Source organism: Mauremys reevesii, linkage group 8, assembly GCF_016161935.1.
Source record: "Mauremys reevesii isolate NIE-2019 linkage group 8, ASM1616193v1, whole genome shotgun sequence".
Lineage (NCBI taxonomy): Eukaryota > Metazoa > Chordata > Testudines > Geoemydidae > Mauremys > Mauremys reevesii.
Genome location: NC_052630.1, coordinates 41,225,738 through 41,248,389, shown reverse-complemented (window position 1 = coordinate 41,248,389; position 22,652 = coordinate 41,225,738). Strand labels below are relative to the sequence as shown.

General features: G+C 51.3%; 2 protein-coding genes across 6 annotated transcripts in view; one reads left to right on the top strand and one right to left on the bottom strand.

Annotated features, from left to right (window-relative positions):
* The window catches only part of LOC120370684 (carboxyl-terminal PDZ ligand of neuronal nitric oxide synthase protein-like), a 174,216-nt gene that overhangs the window by 147,003 nt on the left and 4,561 nt on the right, over positions 1-22,652 (top strand). The window lies entirely within an intron of this gene.
* SPATA46 (spermatogenesis associated 46) lies at positions 3,498-6,485 on the bottom strand. Its single transcript, XM_039485743.1, has 2 exons — positions 6,291-6,485; positions 3,498-4,125 (listed from the first exon to the last, which is right to left on the bottom strand). The coding sequence occupies exons 1-2, from the start codon at positions 6,394-6,396 to the stop codon at positions 3,602-3,604; spliced, it is 630 nt and encodes a 209-aa protein (XP_039341677.1). The 5' UTR covers positions 6,397-6,485; the 3' UTR covers positions 3,498-3,601.

Here is a 22,652-nt window from a genome sequence, read left to right as displayed (position 1 = left end):
GGGCAGACTCAGTGACTTTTCACATCAGGGCCAGCTCCAGGCACCAGCTCAGCAAGCAGGTCCTTGGGGTAGCACATCAGGCTCTTCAGCAGCAGGTCCCTCAGTCCCTCTCATAGGGAAGGACCTGCCACCAAAGAAGGCAGTGGAGCAGCCACCAATTGCAGTCACAGCTTCTTCTTTTTCTTTTTCTTTTTTTTTTGCCGCTTGGGGCGGCAAAAACCCTGGAGCCAGCCCTGTTTCAGGGTCCCTTCCAGCTCTATGAGATAGGTATATCTTCATATATATATTATATTAGACAGCACACAGGGCTCCGTGCTGACCCTTGTGCAGGCTGGTGCTCATGCTCTCACCTTTCAGTGGGGTGACCCACACATCCCCATCACAGAGGCTGGGAGCCTGCCAGAGCCCCAGCTAGGGAGCTGCAGCTGCTTACGAAAGTCTAATGTTGTGCCATATTTAAAAAGGGTAAATGGGGTGACCCAGGTCATTATAGGCCTGTCAGTCTGACACAGACCTTGGGTAAGATAATGGAATTATTGATATGGGACTCAATTAATAACAGAGGGTCATTTAATTAATGCCAGTCAACATGGGTTTATGGAAAATAGATGGTGTCAAACTAGCTTTATCATTCTTGGATGAGATGACAGGTCTGACTGATGAAGGTAATAGTGTTGATGTAAGAGATTTAGACTTCTGTGATGTGTCTTGGAACAAATTGCACAAAATTGTGGTTAAAAAACTACAAAGATATAAAATGAACATGTCACACTTTAAGTGGATTAAACACTGGCTAACTGATGGGTCTCAAAATGTAACAAATGGAATCATCACTCATCGGGGAGTTTCTAGTGGTGTCCTGCAGGAATCAGTTCTTGGCCCTACACTGTTCAACATTTTCATTAGTGACCTCAAAGCAAACATAAAATCATCACTGATAAAGTTTGCAGATGGAACAAAAATTGAGAGGGGCAGGGTGGTAAATAGTGAAGAGGACAGATCACTGGTGCAGAGCAATATGGATCGCTTCATAACCTGGGTGCAAGCAAACAATATGCATTTTAATATAGCTAAATGTGTACATCTGGGAACAAAGCATGTAGGCCATACTTACAGGCTGAGGGACTCTACCCTGGGAAGTAGGGACTCTGAAAAAGACTTGGGGGTCAGGGTGGATAATCAGCTGCACGAGCTCCCAGAGCAATGCTGTGGCCAAAAAGACTAAGGTGATCCTGGGATGCAGAAATGGGAATCTTAAGTGTGAGTAGAGAGATTATTGTACCTCTCTATCTGGCGCTGCTGCAACCTCTGCTGGAATACTGTGTCCAGGTCTGGTGCCCACAGTTCATGAAGGATGTTGATAAGTTGGAAAGGGTTCAGAGAAGAGCCACAAGACTGACTGAAGGATTAGAAAACCTGCTTTATAGTGGTAAACTCAAGGAGCTCAATCTATTTAGCTTAAGGGGTAACTTTTTCACTGTCTATAAGTATCAACATGGGGAACAAATGTTTGTTAATGGGCTCTTCAGTCTGGCAGAGGAACATCCAACATGACCAAATGGCTGGAAGCTGAAACTAGATAAATTCAGACTGGAAATCCGGTGTAAATTTTGAACAGTGAGAGTCATTAACCACTGGAACAACTTACTGGGGGCCATGGGGGATTCTCCATCCCAGACCATTTTTAAATCAAGACTGGGTATTTTTCTAACAGATCTTCTCTAGGAATTATTGTGGGCCAGTCTCTGGCCTGTGCCCTACAGGAGGTCGGACTAGAAGATCGCGACGGTCCCTTCTGGCCTTGGGGTCTGTAGATCTGTACCATTTACTCCCTGGGGGGGCGGGGCTGGCCAGGATGGTGGCCATCACCCCAGCAGAGCTCCCCAGTCAGTGCTGGGGGCCTGCCGAGCTGCTCATTGTCACTGTTCAGCCAGGGCCACAGCCGTTCTGTCCTACGCAGCAGCTGGCTGGTGTCTAGAACAATACAGAACAGGCCCCATCTGACCCGTTACTGCCATCACATGCAAACCGCGATGGCTGAGGAGCTGACCTCAGCGAATGGGAGATCCAGCTGGGACCTCCCATTGCCTTCGCTTCATGCCCTGCTTTTGTTACCAAAGCGCCATACCTGGTGAATGGGAATACACTGCTGCTACTTGTCTGTGTGTCTCACAGCCAGCCCATCCCTGAGCTGGATCCCCGGATCCCTGAGTCCCCAGTACAGGGCAACCCCAGTCCTGGAGAACAACCTCTCTCTCGGCCTGTAAAATGACGCTGAAAAGGATGACGACTTATAAAACAATGAATTTTTTGTTTCCAAATCCAAAGTGTGAGTGCACTGTGGAAAGGCGCCAGGCCATCTTTTCCCTGCTCTCTGCTGGCCTAGACAGCTCAGACAGGGAGTGGGCTTTAGAGCCATCCTAGTCATCAGTTACTGGGAATCCAGATTGCAGGAGTGAGGAATGAAAGCAGCAGCCTCCCTTGGGCTCCCCATGCATTTCAGACCCACCTCCTTCCCAGAGCTCTGCAGCTGTCCCTGGAAAGCCAGGCCAGTCTGAGACTAGGAAGCAGCTGGGACAGTGCATGGAGAGGCTGCTGCCTGGAACCCCTGCAGGATCTCACCCCTCTGCTCTCCAAACCAAACCATCCCTCCCTTCCCACCCACCGACGGATCCCAGCGTGGCTTGAATAACGTCTTGACCCTTCCTTTCAATTAGCCTGGTGTTGCCTGCCCTCTGGGGGAAGGCTCTTTACTCTCGTGTTTGGGAAGCAGCCCAGACTTTGGCTAAAGACATCCATTCCCTCACGTTCGATGTAAGGGTCCTTTGGAGTCGCTGCCTGGTTTTCGGAAATGCCCCTCCCACACTGGATTAGTTCTGGGGAAACATGCCTCCTTCAAACAGGTCCCGTGGGATCAGTCACCAGCACGCAGCGGCTTACCTGTTGGCACTTCCTGCCCGGGCTGCTGGGCGATAGCAAAGGCTGGTGAGAGTGGTCTGGAACGAGCAGCTCCAACAAGCAGGCACCTGAGCTGTTGACAAACGGCTTCTCGGACCCGCTCCTGAAGAGTTGTTGGCTGGGGGATATGTGGGGATCTACGCTTGGGCTCTGATCAGTGCAGAGTGACAAGGGAACAGGCCTTTTCAAAACTAGGTGCAGACAGATCCCTTGGAATGCGGTCTCGGGTGCTGGATCAGGGTCAGGGTGTGCAGGAGTCACTGTGCTAGAGTGGGGACCTGCTGGGAGGGTGAATGGGGGGCTGTGGGGCCGTGGTGGACCGGGATGCCAGGGGCCCATGGCAGGCTGACTAGGGGCTCACTCCTTAGGGGTCACACTGCTGGGGAGGGGAGTCTGTGATCCAGCAGGGAAAGGCGGGGGTTCGCCCAGTCACGTCCCAGGAGGAGGGCCGGGGCTTCTGTATCCCTGCATCTAGCCCACAGGGGCCCCTGCCACAGGGTGCCCCTGCCACAGGGTGCTCCGCAGAGAAACGCTGCCTGCTCCTAATAATCTGCTTTATTTGGGTTCTGCCGTAGGGAGCGTAGAGCACTGCACTGCCCCCAGGCGGCATATGCTGGGGGCTGCGCGTCTGCCGGGGGCTGGGTCACTTGGGTGTTTTGCAGCTGCCAAAGGCCGGCCGGTTGCTGGGCCGGGCCGTGCGCTCCTTCTCCCACAGCACTTTGAGCCTGTGGTAATACACCTGGCAGCTAAAGCCCTCCTTGAAGCCACACTTAACATGCGTCTTGAGTGAGTGCAGGGTAGGGAAGACGCGGCAGCAGGCCACACACTTGTAGCCATTCTGTGGCGCTGGCTGACACTTGGAGGCCATGAGGATGTCCCGGGACGTGATGCAGTCCCTGGCCTCCACGCCGGGGCTGGCTCTCCTCGTGCTCTCGGTGGGGCGAGCCTTCTCCAGGGAGCAGGAGGAGGAGCAGATGCTCTCTGGGAGCTCATCAGGCTGGCTGGTGTCCCTGACGCTGGCCACCAGCGTGTCCGGGAAGCTGCAGGCCTCCCGCTGGCTGACCTTGTCCATGCACACAAAGTAGCTGTAGGGGGAGAACCAGGGCCGGTAGATGGTGCAGTTGCGCCCTAGGGGCTCGCTGTTCTGGCTGTCGCTGGGGACACAAGCTGCCAAGAGAAGAGGCTGGAATGAACCCCTGGTCCAGTGGAGGGCAGGCTGTGGGGAGGGAGGCCATGGTCTGGGCTCACCTTGCCCTCCCCGTCCCCTTCGCAGCTTCCCTCCCCCTCGGGCACCACTTGGGTCGGTGTTCATCCCAGGATGCTCCTGACCCGCCAGCCCCGCCCCTGATCACAGAGTTCCTGCTGGGCCAGACAGTGTGGATGGGGCTGGCAGCCATGTCTGTCACACATGGGTAAGGCTGCGAGTCTGTCATGGAGGATTCTGTGACTTTCCACGACCTCCGTGGGTCTGAGCAGTGGCTGGTGTGGCTGGCCCCACGGACCGCCCAAGCAGCAGCCGGTGCGGCTGGCCCCAGGGTTCCCCAGAGCAGCAGCACCCAGGGCCCCCAGCTAAGATTTAGTCATGGGTATTTATAGTAGAGGTCACGGACAGGTCATGGGCTGTGAATTTTTGTTTACTGCCCTGACCTGTCCAGGACTTTTACTAAAAATACCCATGACTAAATTGTAGCCTTATACCTGGGAACTGAAAGCATCTCTGAGGGTTTGCTCTGTTCGTCCCAGGACGGGCATCACCTGCCGGTTCCTCTCACACTCCCACACTCTCAGAGTCCAGAGGGACACAGGCACAGGCGCTCAGAGAGCACAGATAGATACACAGACAGTGGCTGTCCAAGTTTGTGCGCGCTCAAAAGGCCCCCACCACGTGCTGTGCTGTGCCAGGGGGCGCTGGATGAGCACAAGGGGCATTGTCCAGGGCTGGGCCCCTCGGGTAGATGTTTTGGAAATTCCTGTGTTACAAATACACAGAGAAAAGCCAGTGAACCAAAGGGACACCAAGTGTGTGTGTCAGGGGGGCAGAGAGGCCCCAGACAAAGGGGTAGCATGGGGCATGGCAGCAGAGAGGGACCCTATGGTGCCGACGACTGGTCTGGGCTTGTCTCCAGCAGTCAGTTCCCTTCCCGGAGTGTTTGAAGTGCCACGCTGGTGCCCTCCTGAAGGGGAAGCTGGGTCAGAGTGATACAAACTGCCCCTTCCTGTCCCCAAGGGAAATGCATATCTTGTACCTCTGCTCCTGCCACACTGTCTTTGTGCCCCGAGTCATCCCCTCCTCAGCTCTGTTCAGTGAGCACTGTAGGGAGCCTCTGTAGTGTAATGGAAGAGATGGTTGGGCTTGGCTGGAGCTCAGTGTTTGTGGCCCCAGGGCTGGGGAGCAGGGGGTGCCATGTGGTGCAGGCCCCCCTTGAAATGGTCAGACCTTTCCTCTCCCTGCATGTGCCGTGGCAGGGCAGGGGCAGAGCTGCCAGCTGCAGGTCCTGGCCATTAACCCAACGCTGGGAGGCTCAGAAGGCAGCGCTGATCCCAAGCAGTGGTGTCGCATGATGGGCATCGAGGACTGGCTCAGGCACAAGCCTGCAGTGGGTCAAAAAAGCATACGAGCGGGGGAGGGTCTGTGGCTGAACAGCAACTGCCCCTGCCTGAGATCCTGTACGAGGCCTCTGGGCACATGAACGACAGTCCCATGCATTTTCCCTTGCCCTGTTTTACAGCTGGGGAAATGAGGCCCAGAGCAGGGCAGTGCCTTGTCCAAGGTCACCTGCCAATGCCAAGCCCTGCTGGAAGTAGCTCGCTGGTTTCCTGGGCCTGGCCTGGTTGGCTGTGTTTTGCCTAGGAAAGGTAGCGTGTGTGGCCCAAGGCAGGGATCAGAGCTGGCTCATCTCCTGGTCTCTGCTACTGACTGACTGTGGGACCTTGCCCAATTCACTTAGGCCATGATTTTCAAGAGAGGCCTCTGGTTTTGAATGCCCAGTTTGGGACAGCTGGCCCCTGATTCCAGAAGTGCTGGGGGCCCATAGCTCGCATGATCTCAGTGGGAGCTGTGAGTGCTAAGACCCACTGCAAATCAGGCCCCAGGGCTCTAACAATGAGTATCCAAAATCAGAAGCACACTTTGGAAAACATCAGCATCTGTGTGCTTCAGTTTCCCCATCTGTACAGCAGGGATCATATCCCTCCTCCACCTCATGGGCTGTCCTGGGATGCTGCTTATAAAGTACCCTGGGGCAGGTGGTGAGGGTGCTGGAGAAGTGCAGTGTCGTTCTGTTCCATGCCATGCGAGGACTGGCTGCGGGCTCTCACTGTGGCCCCGTTACCTGGCAGGCTGGGTGTGTTCCTGGGGGATGGCAGCTCACGTTCGCTCTTCATGGCACAGCTGGGCAGACGAGGCCCAGAGATCGTCAGCAGGGAGAAGTTCTCCATTCCTTCTTGAGACGGATGCAGGGAGCAGGTCCTGGCTGGAGCTCTGGACAGCCTCTGGCTAGATTGCCCAGGGCCTTGGCTTTGTGACATCACCGGCTGACCTCACAGTCACCAGGTGGGTCCCCCAGTTCCAGGCAGGGATCAGCGGGGTTCTGAAGGAAAGGAGCGGCGAGCGGCTGGCCTGGGTGTTTGAATGGGTTTAAAGAGGTTATGTAGCAGCTGTTCCTGGGACTCATCCCTCTGTAAGTCTTGGGGCCTTTGCTAGTGCATACAGTGGCCTAGCAAGGAACACGCCACAGCCCTGAGATACCAGTGACTGCATATGGAGACAGGCACATTCCAGTCTCATGGCACATGCATTGACTGCATCCAAAGTACTCACGTTCACTCTGCCCCATGCACCCAGTACTCCTGCACACATACAGCCATTTGCCATTAGTTCCCGCAGCCCCTTTCGTCTTGGACCATTTGTTAGCACTCAAGCACTTGGATTATCCTGGAGCAACTCTCTCCAATGCCCACCTGCCAACCTCTGGTGCAGGACCTTCCAGCTTCGCACACCTGATCATAAAGAGGTATTTGAAATGGCTGTTGCTTGTTTTCCCAGCTGCTTGTGAGTTCCCCCGACCCCTCTTGGTTTAAATCTAACCCTCAGGAAGCTGAGGGAGGTTCTATTTGCGCCATGGGGAGAGTGCTCGTTGTATTGTCTGTCTCTAAAGACTGCAGCCAAGAGTTTCCAAAATGGGGGCCCAAAGCTAGGTTGCTACGTCCCTATGTAGGCACCTGGCTAAGTAGCCAGATTTGCACAAGTGCTGCACCCGCCAAAGGCTGACTTGAGACCCCTGGTTGTGCAGAGCTGGCTCTGCCCCCTGGGTGGCGGCCATGGTATCAGCCTGGAGAGTTAAGGAGATGCCAGCCGTGATGATGAGGCTCCCCACGTGATGGTCCGTGGCGATGGGTGTCCTTCCACCAGACTTTGCCATTCTGACTTTCACCATCTGTATTTTCCCCAGCGCAAGCACATTCCTAGGGCAAGCTACATTGTGCCGTCTATAGGTTAAAAAAGCTCACAGCTGTTATCTAGTTAGGACTAAACCTATTTACAGCTCACCTAAGGCATTTGTGCCATGTAGAGAGAGCTGCAGGGAGAGAGTTGGTCTCCGCTCAGTGGTTGTCTAACTGAACCAGATTCTGCTAGGAACTTACAGGTGTGGGTCACAGGCCAAAGGGCTTCTGACACCTTGGACCAGGTCCAAAGCTGCTTCTACAGCATGTCTCAGAAACAGCTCTCTCGGCATGGCTACGCTGCAATTAGACACCCGCGGCTGAGGTCTGCCTGGAGTGCAAGTCAGACTATTATGCAGCATTGCTCTCAGCTTCGCAGCTAGATCTGCTGCCAGGAGGAGAACAGCAGTGCCATCCTATTCCTCATTCATAGAATGGCCAGGCAAGGTACGTGCCAGCTACCGCAGGCCGTAGAGTAGCTTGCCCCTTTAGAAGGGCAGGGTTCCCTCCCCAGCATTCTTTAGTGCAAGCCGTCCTCACACGCTCCCCTAGCAAGTGCAACACCAGGTGCTTTATTGACAATGTGCCATAACAAGTGCTTCTCCCCTGTGAGGCTTTTAAACTTTCCCCAGATGGAGAGGGGAGAGCTCATCTCCACACTCCACTGCTCATGATGGGATGTTAGATGGGATGGGATCTGAGTTACTACAGAGAATTCTTTCCTGGGTGCTGGCTGGTGAATCTTGCCCACATGCTCAGGGTTTAACTGATCGCCATATGTGGGGTCGGGAAGGAATTTTCCTCTAGGGCAGATTGGCAGAGGCCCTGCAATGTTTTCGCCTTCCTCTCCAGCGTGGGGCACAGGTCACTTGCTGGAGGATTCTCTGCACCTTGAGGTCTTTAAACCATGATTAGAGGACTTCAATAACTCAGACATAGGTTAGAGGTTTGTTACAGGCGTGGGTGGGTGAGATTTTGTGGCCTGTATTGTGCAGGAGGTCAGACTAGATGATCATAATGGTCCCTTGTGACCTTAAAGTCTATGAGTCTATCTCTCTGAGATCCTGGGCTTCTCTGGCCCTTTCTTCCAGCGACTCTTTCTGTCTCTCTTTTAACTGTTTCCAACTGATGAGCTGAATCATCAGCTAATTAGCTAATCACATAACAACATAAGAATGACCATACTGGGTCAGACCATACTGGGTCTAGCCCAGTATCCTGTCTTCCGAGAGTGGCCAGTGCCAGGTACTTCAAAAGGAAGTGAACAGAAGAGGGCAATGATTGAGTGGTGCCAAGTCCCAGTAATCAGAGGTTTAGGGACACCCAGAGCATGTTGGTACCTTTACCTGACCAACAGCCATTCATACATCTATCCTCCATGAACTTATCTCATTCTTTTTTGAACCTTGTTATAGTTTTGACCTTCTCAACATCCCCTGGCAACGAGTTCCACAGGTTGACCGTGCATTGTGTGAAGAAATACTTCCTTATGTTTGTTTTAAACCTGCTGCCTGTTAATTTAATCAGGTGACTCCTTTTTCAGATGCTATGTGAAGGGATAAATAACACTTATTCACCTTCTCCACACCACTCATGATTTTATACACCTCTATCATATCCCCCTAATCATCTCCTTCCTAAGCTGAACAGTCCTAATCTCTCTCTTGAGATGGAAGCCATTCCAGACCCCTAATCATGTTTGTTGCCCTTCTCTGTACCTTTCCCAATTCCAATATATCTTTTGTGAGGTGGGGTGACCAGTACTGCATGCAGGTGCATTCAAGGTGCATGTGTATCAGGGATTTATATGGTGGCATTATGATATTTTCTGTCTTATTATCCATCCCTTTCCAAATCATTCATAACATTCTGTTATCTTTTTTGACTACTGCTGCACCTTGATACTCTTAGGGAAATTCTGCGCCAATGTGGCGCAGCAAAAAATTGCCCCCTACTCCCCGCAGTTTTTTGTTTCCTTGCAGAAAATGGTTTCTATGGGGAAGCAAAGAGAAGCTGCACCAGTGCTCACTCACCCCTCCCAGCAGGTCTGTTCGGGGCCAGGGAGAGGTAAATCACTGCGGGGGGAGGGGGATCTGGGGATGCACCAGCCACCCAGGGACATTAGTCCCAGCTGGGCGGAGGCGAGACAGAGTTCCCCCTCCCCCTTCCCTGCACATAGCAGCCACAGCTGGGTCAGATCAAGCCCCAGAAACTTCGCCTGGCTGCAGGAAGCTCTGCACCTCAGTGGGGGTCTGGGTGTGTGTGTGGGGGGGGTTCCAGGTGCGGGGGGTGAGGCTCAGCCAGCTGCACCCTGACCCCCCCCATCTAACAAGCCCCACTCCCCCCATATCCTCCCCGAGCCCTAACCACCTTCACCTGGACTCCCCTGTAGAGTTCCATTCTCCCTGCACCCAGAACCACATACTAACCCCTGTGCATCCAGATTCCCCCCTGCACCCAGACCTCCCACCACACTGCCCACACCCAGATTGCACCACACAGAACTCTGGTACTCTTGAGGGAATTCTGTGCCAGAAAAATAAAACATTTAAAATTCTGCAAAGTTCTGCATATTTTAATTGTCAAAATAATACAGAAAAACAATAAAAATATAATCACATCATTTTCAATTATTTTGGTAATAATAATTGTCAGCAAATAATTGAAAATTATAATGTTGTGTTATTCTGACAAATAAAATATGCAGAATTTTAAAATATGCGCAGAAATTTTTAATTTTTTGGTGCAGAATTCCTTCAGGAGTAACACTGAGCAGATATTTTCAAAAAATTATCTGCCACTCCAAGACTTTTCTTGAGTGATAAGAGCTAATTTAGAATCCATCATTGTATATGTATAATTGGGATTATGTTTTCCAGTGTTGATTACTTCGCACTTATGAACTTTGAATTTCATCTGCCATTTCACCCAGTCACCCAGTTTTGTGAGATCCCTTTGTAACTTTGCAATCCGCTCTGGACTAAACTATCTTGAGTAATTTTGTATTGTCTGCAAACTTTGTCACCTCACTGTTCACTCTCCTTTCTAGATCATTTATGAACAGCACAGGTCCCAGTACAGACCCCTGGGGGACCCTGCTATTTACCTCTCTCCTTTCTGTGAACTGACCACTTATTTCTACCCTTTGTTTCCTGTCTTTTAAGCAATTATTGATCCATAAGAAGACTTTCCCACTTATCCCATGACCTCTTACCATTGTCAGTTCTTGGCTGCATGTGTGTTGTCTTTGTGTGCTGCACCTGCTCTGTGAGGTAGCTGGCCCAGCAGACCTCAATCGAACTGCCCAAGAAGACCACAGACTCAGTTCGGTAGTGAAGGCACTTGGCCAGATCTATTGCCAACAAAGCACAGTCCTAGTTGCTGGCAGACTCTGTGGGGCCACTAACACATGTATGCCTGTCACAATGGACTCAGCTCAGTGAGCGGCTGAACCTTCCTCTCCCACCTTGGCCGGACAGACACCCCGTCAACAACCCCTCTTTCATACAGTGATAGAAACCAGTGACATATTGCCCCTCTGATGTGGCTAGTTATCATCCTTTACCTTGTACCTGTTGGTCCGATCAAAATATCTCTCTCTATCACACTGTCATTCTGACCTTATCTTTAGGAGGGGTCAGTATATCCCTAAAAGGTTCTATAGCCATATAAATAAGAAGAAAACAAAGAAAGAAGAAGTGGGACTGCTAGACACTGAGGATGGAGTGGAGGTTAAGGATAATCTAGGCATGGCCCAATATCTAAACAAATACTTTGCCTCAGTCTTTAATGAGGCTAATGAGGAGCTTAGGGATAATGGTAGGATGACAAATGGGAATGAGGATAATTCATTCATTCATTCATGCCCACTGGGGTATGGGCCGCCAACAACAGATCTCCAGAGTCCTCTATCCTGGGCCATTTGCTCTAACTGCTTCCAGGTATAGCCCATTTTTGAGCAATCAGCCTGAAGGTCGCGTCGCCAGGTGTTTCTTGGACGGCCTCTTTTCCGCTTGCCTTGGGGGTTCCACCGCAATGCCTGTCTGGTGATGTTGGTTGGCTGCTTGCATAGTGTGTGTCCTATCCAGCCCCACCTTCTTCTTCTAATTTCTTCCTCTGCTGGAGGTTGACGAGTCCTCTCCAAGAGGTGGATGTTACTGATGGTGTCTGGCCAGCGGATCTGAAGAATCCTTCTAAGGCAGCTATTAATGAAGGTCTGGATCTTCCTAGTGGTTGTTTTAGTTGTCCTCCAGGTTTCAGCACCATACAGTAGGACTGGTGTCACGTTGGAATTGAACAGCCGAATCTTTATTGCCAAAGATAGCTCTCTGGAGCTCCAGATGTTCTTGAGCTGTAGGAAGGCTGCTCTTGCCTTACCAATCCTTGCTTTGATGTCTGCATCTGTGCCACCCTGCTGGTCGATAATGCTGCCTAGGTAGGTAAAGGACTGCACTTCTTCCAGGGGGCTTCCATTCAGTGTGACTGGGTCATTGCTGATGGAGTTAATCTTGAGGATCTTGGTCTTGTCCTTGTGGATGTTGAGGCCGACCTGTGATGACGTGGCTGCCACTACGTTGATCTTCTCTTGCATCTGCTGTTTGCTGTGTGAAAGGAGTGCAAGGTCGTCAACAAAGTCCAGGTCATCATGCTGGGTCCACAACGTCCACTGAATTCCGTTCCTACGCTCGTAAGTGGATGTCTTCATAATCCAATCAATGACGAGGAGAAAGAGAAATGGTGATGACAAACATCCTTGTCTGACTCCGGTTCATACCTGGAAGCTGTTTGTGAGCTGCCCTCCATGGATCACTCTACAATGTATGCCGTCATATGAGTTCTTAATCAAGTTAACCACCTTTGCTGGGATGCCATAATGCCGAAGGAGCTTCCAGAGGGTCTCTCGATCCACGCTATCGAACGCTTTCTCATAGTCAACAAAGTTGATATACAACGAGGAGTTCCACTCCATAGACTGCTCGACTATGATGCGGAGCGTTGCTATCTGGTCCGTGCATGATTTATTCTGCCAGAAGCCTGCCTGCTCATCTCGTAGCTGTGGATCAACTACATCCTTCATTCTCTCTAAGAGGACTCGATTGAAGACCTTCCCAGGCACCGACAGAAGTGTGATTCCTCTGTAAAGTTGGCACAGTTACTAAGATCTCCTTTCTTAGGGATTTTGATGAGGTATCCCTCTTTCCAGTCTGCCGGAATCGCTTCTTCTTCCCATATCTTCTCAAAAAGGGGGTACAGCATTTCCACTGAAACATCCAGGTCTACTTTCAGGGCCTCTGCTGGAATATCGTCAGGTCCAGCCGCCTTCCTGTTCTTCATCATGGTGATGGCTTTTCTGATCTCGTCTCTAGTTGGTTTGTCGCAATTGATTGGAAGGTCCTCGTTGGCTGGGTCAATGTCTGGTGGATTTGGTGGTGCTGGTCTATTCAGGAGTTCCTCAAAGTGATCCGCCCATCTATTCATCTGTTGTTCTATTCCTGTTATAGACTTTCTCTGCTTATCTTTAACGTGACATTCTGGCTTGCTGAACTTTCCAGAGTCGCTTGGTGGTGTCATACAGCTGTTTCATGTTGCCGCTGTATGCTGCCTGCTCCGCTTCTGCTGCCAGTCCATCCACATAATCTCTCTTATCCTTCCTAATATTCCTCTTCACTACTCTGTGAGCTTCAGCATACTCTTTTTGAGCTTTGGCCTTTGCTTCCCTAGTCCTGCTGTTGTTAACTGCTGCCTTCTTCTTCTTTCTGTCTTCTATCTTAGTCAAGATGTAATCCACTCTTTCTGTTGGTATTTCTTAATTCCAAGCACTTCCTGGCATGCTAACCTAAGTGTCTCTCTCACTTTCTGCCATCTGTTGAGTACACTGTCTTCCTCTTCCTCAGACCGATCCTGTAGTACTGAAAACTTATTCTTTAGCGTCAGTCCAAAATCTTCCTTGATCTTGTGGTCCTTCAGAAGGCTGACGTTGTACTTCGTTCTTCTATCTGACGCGTCTATCCTTCAGCTTCAGCTTCTTCTTCAATCTGGCCACCACTAAGTGATGGTCGGACACTGCGTCTGCTCCTCTTCTAACTCTAACATCCTGTAAAGATCTTCTGAACTTCTTGCTAATGCAGACATGGTCGATCTGGTTTTCTGTTGTGCCTGCTGGCGATACCCAAGTACTCTTGTGGATCCGCTTGTGAGGAAAGATGCTGCCTCCTATGACCAGGTTGTTAAATGCACACAGATCCACAAATCTCTCTCCATTCTCACTCATCTCTCCCAGAGCGTGGGTCCCCATGACTTGTTCGTATCCTGTATTGTCAGGTCCAATTTTGGCATTGAAGTCTCCCATAAGAATGGTGATATCTTTGTCTGGGAGAGTCTCTGATATTTTTTGAAGTCTATTGTAAAAGTGGTCTTTGTCCTCCTCTTCGCTATCATTGGTTGGGGCATAGCACTGAACAACATTCATCTTAATCCTCTTCATTTTAGTTCTGAAGGATGCTGTGATGATCCTGGGGCCGTGTGCCTCCCAACCAATCAGTGCTCTCTGTGCCTGCTTAGACAACATGAAGCCTACTCCCTGTGTATGAGGTGCGTCGCTCTTTTCATGTCCAGAATACAGCAACAGCTCTCCTGTCAGCAGTCGCCTCTGTCCAGCTTGTGTCTATCTTGTCTCACTAATACCTAGTAGGGTCAGGTTGTTGCTCCTCATCTCTACTGCAACCTGCACCGTCTTTCCTGACTCGTACATGGTCCTCACGTTCCATGTGCCGATGGTAATCCTTCTGGTTGCAAGAAGGGTAATCGGCTTAGTGGCTTCCTCATGGCTTTCACCACCTAGTGTCATGCGTCTTCGAGTTGAAGACCCTTCTTTTTCCAGGATAAAAGCCTCTGTTATCTCCATTGTTGGCGTTTCTGTAGCAAATTGATTTTTTACGGGGTGGGGTTGCTAGCCCCACACCCAACCCTCCTCCTTTACCCTGACTTGGGACAGGCAGATGACCCCAAAGGACTGCTCTGGTGGAGTTGGGAATGAGGATATGGAGGTAGATATTACCACATCCGAGGTAGAAGCCAAACTCGAACAGCTTAATGGGACGAAATTGGAGGGCCCAGATAATCTTCATCCAAGAATATTAAAGGTACTGGCACATGAAATTGCAAGCCCATTAGCAAGAATTTTTAATGAATCTGTAAACTCAGGGGTTGTACCTCACGACTGGAGAATTGCTAACATAGTTCCTATTTTTAAGAAAGGGGAAAAAAGTGATCCGAGTAACTATAGGCCTGTTAATTTGATATCTGTAGTATGCAAGGTCTTGGAAAAAAATTTGAAGGAGAAAGTAGGTAAGGACATTGATATCAATGGTAATTGGGACAAAATACAACATAATTTTACAAAAGGTAGATCGTGCCAAACCAACCTGATCTCCTTCTTTGAGAAGGTAACAGATTTTTTAGACAAAGGAAATGCAGTGGATTTAATTTACCTCGATTTCAGTAAGGCATTTGATATGGTTCCACATGGGGAATTATTAGTTAAATTGGAAAAGATGGGGATCAATATGAAAATTGAAAGGTGGATAAGGAACTGGTTAAAGGGGAGACTACAACGGATCATACTGAAAGGTGAACTGTCGGGCTGGAAGGAGGTTACTAGTGGAGTTCCTCAGGGATCGGTTTTGGGACCAATCTTATTTAATCTTTTTATTATTTACCTTGGCACAAAAAGTGGGAATGTGCTAATAAAGTTTGTGGATGACACAAAGCTAGGAGGTATTGCTAACACAGAGAAGGACCGGGATATCATACAGGAAGATCTGGGTGACCTTGTAAACTGAAGTAATAGTAATAGAATAAAATTTAATAGTGAAAAGTGCAAGGTCATGCATTTAGGGAGTAATAACAAGAATTTTAGTTATAAATTGGGGATGCATCAGTTGGAAGTAACAGAGGAGGAGAAGGACCTCGGAGTATTGGTTGATCACAGGATGACTATGAGCCGCCAATGTGATATGGCCATTAAAAAAGCTAATGCAGTTTTAGGCGAGGTATTTCCAGCAAAGATAAGGAGGTGTTAGTACCGTTCTACAAGGCACTGGTGAGACCTCATCTGGAATACTGTGTGCAGTTCTGGTCTCCCATGTTTAAAAAGGATGAATTCAAACTGGAACAGGTACAGAGAAGGGCTAATAGGATGATATGAGGAATGGAAAACCTGTCTTATGAAAGGAGACTGAAAGAGCTTGGCTTGTTTAGCCTAACCAAAAGCAGGTTGAGGGGAGATATGATTGCTCTTTATAAATATATCAGAGGGATAAATATCAGGGAGGGAGAGGAATTATTTAAGCTTAGTACCAATGAGGTCACAAGAACAAATGGATATAAACTGGACACTAGGAAGTTTAGACTTGAAATTAGACGAAGGTTTCTAACCGTCAGAGGAGTGAAGTTCTGGAACAGCCTTCTAGGGGAAGTAGTGGGGGCAAAAGACATATCTGGCTTCAAGACTAAGCTTGATAAGTTTATGGAGGGGATGGTATGATGGGATAGCCTAATTTTGGAAATTAATTCATCTTTGATTATTAGCAGGTAAATATGCCCAATGGTCTGTGATGGGATGTTAGATGGGGTGGGATCTGAGTTACTACAGAGAATTCTTTCCTGGGTGCTGGCTGGTGAGTCTTGCCCACATGCTCAGGGTTTAGTTGATTGCTATATTTGGGGTCGGGAAGGAATTTTCCTCCTGGGCAGATTGGCAGAGGCCCTGGAGGTTTTTCGCCTTCCTCTGCAGCATGGGGCACGGGTCACTTGCTGGAGGATTCTCTGCACCTTGAGGTCTTTAAAACACGATTTGAGGACTTCAATAACTCAGACATAGGGTAGGGGTTTGTTCCAGGAGTGGGTGGGTGAGATTCTGAGACCTGCATTGTGCAGGAAGTCAGACTAGGTGATCATAATTGTCTCTTCTAACCTTAAGTCTATGAATCTATGAATCCCTATTATCTTTGGGGAGTCTGTTTATACCATACTAGGTCTCAGGGTGTTCTGGAATGTGTTTATGTGCATCTCCTGTGCCTAGCACTTCTTAGGAGTTTTTGCAATACTAGCCCTGTTCTTGCCAAGTTCATGTATCGGATAGTGAACCTGCAAGCAGGCAAGTCTTATAACAGGGCCTGGTTTTTGCTCATAGCCTGACTCTTGCTAACTTTGCTTTATAGTATCGGGGCCTGACTTTACTTCAGGCCTTAGGCCTCATACCAGGCTCTTTATACTAGGTCTCATGTCTCAGGCTTTCTCTTTCTACTACATTTACTTTGCTTAAAAGCCTTTGGGAGGGACCTTGTCAAAGGCTTTCTGAAAGTCTGATTACACTAGATTCACTGGATCATCCTTGTCCATGTGTTTGTTGACATCCTCAAAGAATTCTAGTAGATTAGTGAGGCATGATTTCCCTTTAAAAAGCCATACTGACTCTTCCCCAACAAAATGTGTTCATCTATGTGTCTGATAATTCTCTTCTTTACTATAGTTTCAACCAATTTGCCGGATATTGAAGTTAGCTTAACAGCATGTGATCACTTCTGGAGCCTTTTTTTAAAACCTATGTTACATTAGCCACCCTCCAGTCATCAGGTCCAGAGGCTGGTTTAGGCGATAGGTTACATACCACAGTTAGTAGTTCAGCAAGTTCATATACTGAGTTCCTTCAAAAGAACTCTTGTGTGAACACTATCTGGTCCTGGTGACTTATTATTGCTTAATGTGTCAGTTCGTTCCAAAACCTCCTTTAATATGGTACAATTGCTCAGCTTTATCACCAAAAAAAAATGTCTCAGGTGTGGGAACCTCCTACACAGCCTCTGCAGTGAAGACTGATGCAAACAGTTAGCGTCACCACAATGGCCCTGTCTTCCTTAGTACTTAAACTATTGATTCTCACTGTCACACCCCTACAGACCCTCCAAAGGTCCCAGGGAGTCCCCTACAGACCTGCACCCTTGGTTCTCCTTCCCCACTTCTTCAGAGCCTGTTCTGGGGTTACTGGCTATGTGGCAGGAACAGAGAAGCTGACCCTCCAGGCATAGTCGGGGCATGGCCCTTTCTATGTTCTGATCCATGCATTAAGATTTCATGACTTGATCCTATGGGCTGTGCTCACTCGGGGTTCTGACTTGGGACCTGGGTCAGAGACATTGTGGGGTCAAGAGGCTCCCTATGGAGGCTGCTGGAAGAGCTGCAGTTACTGCCCAAGGCCTGTCTCCCTCCCTGACTGAGGCCGGGTGGGGGGTGCTCTAGCTCCCTAACACAGCTGTGAGCAGTTCCACCCCCCCCGACCCGCTGGTACCAAGCCTTGCCCACCCCAGGGGAGCTGGAAACGGCCCTCCCTATTCCACAGCTACCGCCAAAGGCTTCCAAAAATCCAGCCACGAGGCCCTATCTGTACACCTGCTAGCATGCTTACATGCATGCAAGTGCATGCACTCGGCTCCATGCACCGGCACTGGGCAGTTCCCTCCAGCAGGGCAGAGACCAGCCTGGTGGGCTGTGCTCTCCTGCAGAGCCCTCCCAAGCCTGGCTCCAGAAGAGCTAGAGCAGGGGTCTCAAACTCAAATGACCATGAGGGCCACATGAGGGCGGGGCCGAGGGCCTCATTACTGACACCTCCCCCCCCCCCCGCCGCCACTCCACCCCTTCCAGGGGGTGCAAGAGGGGTGTGGGGTGCGGCAGGGGGCTCAGGGCAGAGAGTTGGTGTGGGGTGCAGGAGGGGTGCGGCAGGGGGTCAGGGCAGGGGATCGGGGTGCAGGAGGGGTGCGGCAGGGGGCTCAGGGCAGGTGGTTCAACTGCAGGAGGGGCTCGGGGGGCAGGCTCCGGCCTGACGCGCACTGGGGGCAGGGCCGGCTCCCTGCCTGCTTGCCCACTGCTCTGGGAAGCGGAAAGAACATGGGGGAGCAAGGGCACAGGGGTGTCTGTTGCTGTTGCTTCAGGCACCGCCCCCAGCAGCTCCCAGTGGCCGGGAACGGGGAACCATGGCCAATGGGAGCTGCTGGGGGCGGTGCCTGAAGCAACAGCAACAGATCATAGACTCATAGAATTCAAGATCAGAAGGGACCATGTTTTGGTTATTCCTACGATATCTGATATACGATAACAGATGCCCCTGCGCCTCTCTTCCCCCATGTTCTTTCCGCTTCCCAGAGCAGCGTGGAGGCAGGACAGACAGGGAGCCAGCCCTGCCCCCGGTGCGCGCCGGGCCAGAGCCGCTCTAGGTAAACACTGGGGCTGTGAGGAGCTTGCAGGCCACAGGCCGCGTGTTTGAGACCCCTGAGTTAAAGCACCCCCCACCCAGCCTCAGTCCTCACCTGGAGGGTGCCCCAGAAAGGTGGTCAGTTGCCAGTCCCAGACTCTCTTTGCTGGGCTGCCATTAAGGGAGCCATGTCCATAGAATCATAGAATATCCAGGTTGGAAGGGACCTCAGGAGGTCATCTAGTCCAACCCCCTGCTCAAAGCAGGACCAATCCCCAGTCAGATTTTTGCCTCAGACCCCTAAATGGCCTCCTCAAGGATTGAACTCACAACCCTGGGTTTACTAGGCCAATGCTCAAACCATTGAGCCATGCTGGCTCCCTGGGCCCATACTGACCTCTCAGGTTCCAGCTCCTCCCCACAGGGCTGAGTGGCTGAGCAGGCCCAATCCCAGAGCCGCACTGGGCTCGCTGCGTGGACAGGCTGTTGGTTAGTGTGTGGTTGCACCATGCCATGCTCAGTGTGGCAGCCGGTATAAAGCGGAGTGCCCCAGGACTGACCCCTGGGGTTTTGTTCAACATCTTTATTAATGATCTGGACGATGGGATGAATTGCACCCTCAGCAAGTTCGCAGATGACACTAAGCTGCGGGGAGTGGTAGATACGCTGGAGGGTAGGATCCTAGACAAATTGGAGGATTAGGCCAAAAAAAATCTGATGAGGTTCAACAGGACAAGTCTCCCACAGTATTCTTGCCAGCAAGTTAAAAAAGTATGGATTGCATGAGTGGACTGTAAGATGGATAGAAAGCTGGCTAGATTGTCAGGCTTAGCAGGTAGTGATAAATGGCTCGATGTTTAGTTGGCAGCCGGTATCAAGCGGAGTGCCCCAGGGGTCAGTCCTGTGGCTGGTTTTATTTAACATCTTCATTAATGATCTGGATGATGGGATGGTTTGCACCCTCAGCAAGTTGATGGATGACACTAAGCTGAGGGGAGAGGTAGATACGCTGGAGGGTAGGGATAGGATACAGATTAACAGACAAATTGGAGGATTGGGCCAAAAGAAATCTGATGAGGTTCAACAAGGACAAGTGCAGAGTCCTGCACTTAGGACGGAAGAATCCCATGCACTGCTACAGGCTGGGGACCAACTGGCTAAGAGGCAGTTCTGCAGAAAAGGACCTGGGGATTACAGTGGACAAGAAACTGGATATGAGTCAGGAGTGTGCCCTTGTTGCCAAGAAGGCTAATGGCATATTGGGCTGCATTAGTAGGAGCATTGCCAGCAGATCGAGGGAAGTGATTATTCCCCGCTATTCAGCACTGGTGAGGCCACATCTGGAGTATTGCATCCAGTTTTGGTCCCCCCACTACAGAAAGGATGTGGACAAATTAGAGAGAGTCCAGTGGAGGGCAACAAAAATGATTAGGGGGCTGGGGCATATGACTTACGAGGAGAGGCTGAGGGAACTGGGTTTATTTAGTCTGCAGAAGAAAAGAGTGAGGGGGGATTTGATAGCAGCCTTTAACTACCTGAATGGGGGTTTCAAAGAGGATGGATCTAGACTGTTCTCTGTGGTGGCAGATGAAAGAACAAGGAGGCAGATGAAAGAACAATGGTCTCAAGTTGCAGTAGGGAAGGACTAGGTTGGATATTAGGAAAAACTATTTCACTAGGAGGGTGATGAAGCACTGGGATGGGTTACCTCAGGAGGTGGTGAAATCTCCATTCTGAGAGGTTAAGGCCTGGCTTGACAAAGCCATGCTGGGATGATTTAGTTGGTGTTGGTCCTGCTCTGAGCAGGGGGTTGGACTAGATAACCTCCTGAGGTCTCTTCCAACCTTAATCTTCTATGATTCTCTGATTCTAAGCTGCTCTGAAATCCGAATCAGTGTATTTACTTTGGGCTTTGCACCAGTCTGAACAGCAGTGTAAGTGAAACTGATGCAGCTCTCCCATGCAGACGTGGCCTTAGCCCCAGCTAGTGTAGCACATTGGCACTTCCCCACTGCTCTCTGACTTCTGATTGCGACTGCAGACAGCAGTCTAGGAAGGGACTGCCCGCCCTCGAGTGTCGGCCCAATAAGAAGAGCCATCTCATGGCTGCACCACAGTGCCCACTGCGTGATGTGCTACAGACATGTCTCTTCATCACTGATGCCCAGCTGCCAGCCAGGACTATCTCGCTGGGTCTGCCTAGCCCCCTGAGCAGTGGTGCCAGCGGAGGGCACTGCCGGGGCTGGCTCTGGGGGAGGTGTGCCACACAGGCAGGTCCTTCATTGCAGGAGGCTCATGGGTGCAGCCCATGGGTGCAGCCAGTGGGGGGAGACCGGGGACTTCCCTCCAGAGACACCAAGCTGTCTGCTCTGAAAATCTCTTTGTTTGCAACCTGCTTCCCGAGTCTTCTTCAGTATCAGATAAGAGCTGACCCTGCTGAGCCCCCCGCGCCCATGTGTCTGTACCAGGGTGAGCATTTCCCTCCCACCCCCGCCTTCCTCCTGCCCTCCACCCTGCCCAATCCCACCATTCACCCCCGGCCCCATATGGCACTGAGCCGCACGCTGTCCATTGCACTGCCCCAGGGTGCCTGTCTGTTTCCAGTCAGTCTGAGATGGGGGCCCAGGTGCAGCTCTCTGCTCTGAGGAGGGGGCGTCTCCAGCCAGCCAGAAGGCTGAGGTTCTTAGGGTACACACCCAGCAAGGTGTGAGAGTGGCCCTGCCTAGCTTTGAAAAGGGCTAGCCCGAGACCCACCCTGTGGCTGAGGCTGACTGGCTGGTGTGTTCTGGGGGACACAAGAGCTCCCTGTTCTGCTGGCTTGTCTCTATCCACACTGGGTTTCAGAGACAGGGAAGCTGCCTGGCAAAGATTTGGCCAGAGTCTCGGCTAGGCCAGAAACCCAGGCGGGTCTCTATGCTTAATGCTGTCACTCCCCCCGCGCACACACCAGGCCCTGCTGCAGGTGCCCCATTGGAAACAACAGCTCAGCAGTCAGAGCAGCAGCAGCAGGGGCGGCTCTAGACATTTCGCCGCCCCAAGCAGGGCGGCATGCCGCGGGAGGTGCTCTGTCGGTCACTGGTCCCGCGGCTCCGGTGGACCTCCTGCAGGCACGCCTGCGGGAGGTCCACCGGAGCCGTGGGACCAGCGGACCCTCCGCAGGCATGCCGCAGGAGGTGGCCTGCCTGCCGCCCTCCCGGCGACCGGCAGAGCGCCCCCCATGGCTTGCCGCCCCAGGCACGCGCTTGGCGTGCTGGGGTCTGGAGCCGCCCCTGAGCAGCAGTGCCCTCCACCTCCTATGCTCCATGACTGTCTGCCACGGGGACGTCGGGGCAGGCTGCAGGCTTTCAGATCAACAGGGGTAGGGAGCAGGGAAAGGACAGCAGAACCTAGAGGCAGGGAGAGACCAGTGACTGATTCATCGCCCAGAGACCCCTTCTCCCTAGGGAGGTCGTGGGGCCCTGGGCTGTATGGGAGCCTGGAACCAGGCTGCCAGATACTAGAGCAGCCAGAGGCCACTCTGATTTCTGCCAGAGGGCATTTTGGCAGCCAGAGCAGCCTAAATATGGGTGTGCAGCACAGTCCGATCCTGGGCCCAGGCATGTCCCCCTTGGCCTGGACCAGATCACTTGGACAGAGCCCAAGGGATGTGCTCGGGGAGGGGTGGTTGCTGAGAGTGCCCAGGCTGTTCTCAAGCAGCTGAGTAACCCACAGGTTGATTCCCCAGTGCAGACTCTGGGCTAGGTGAAATGGCCCCTTTCCTGTAGCACTGAGTCTCATCGCTGCCAGGGGCTTGTCAGCTGGCTGACCTGAGCTGGCTTGTTTGTGAGACCCAGGAACAGATGCTGAGGGGGGTTGCTGAGTGAGAGCTGTTTGCAATATCACTCACAAGCCAGACTCTTCTCCTAGCACCCCCACAGCCCTCTACAAAGGAGAGGAAGGAGCATGTTTCCCATGTTACAGATGGGGAAACTGAGGCACATAGCAGGGGAGTGACTTGCCCCAG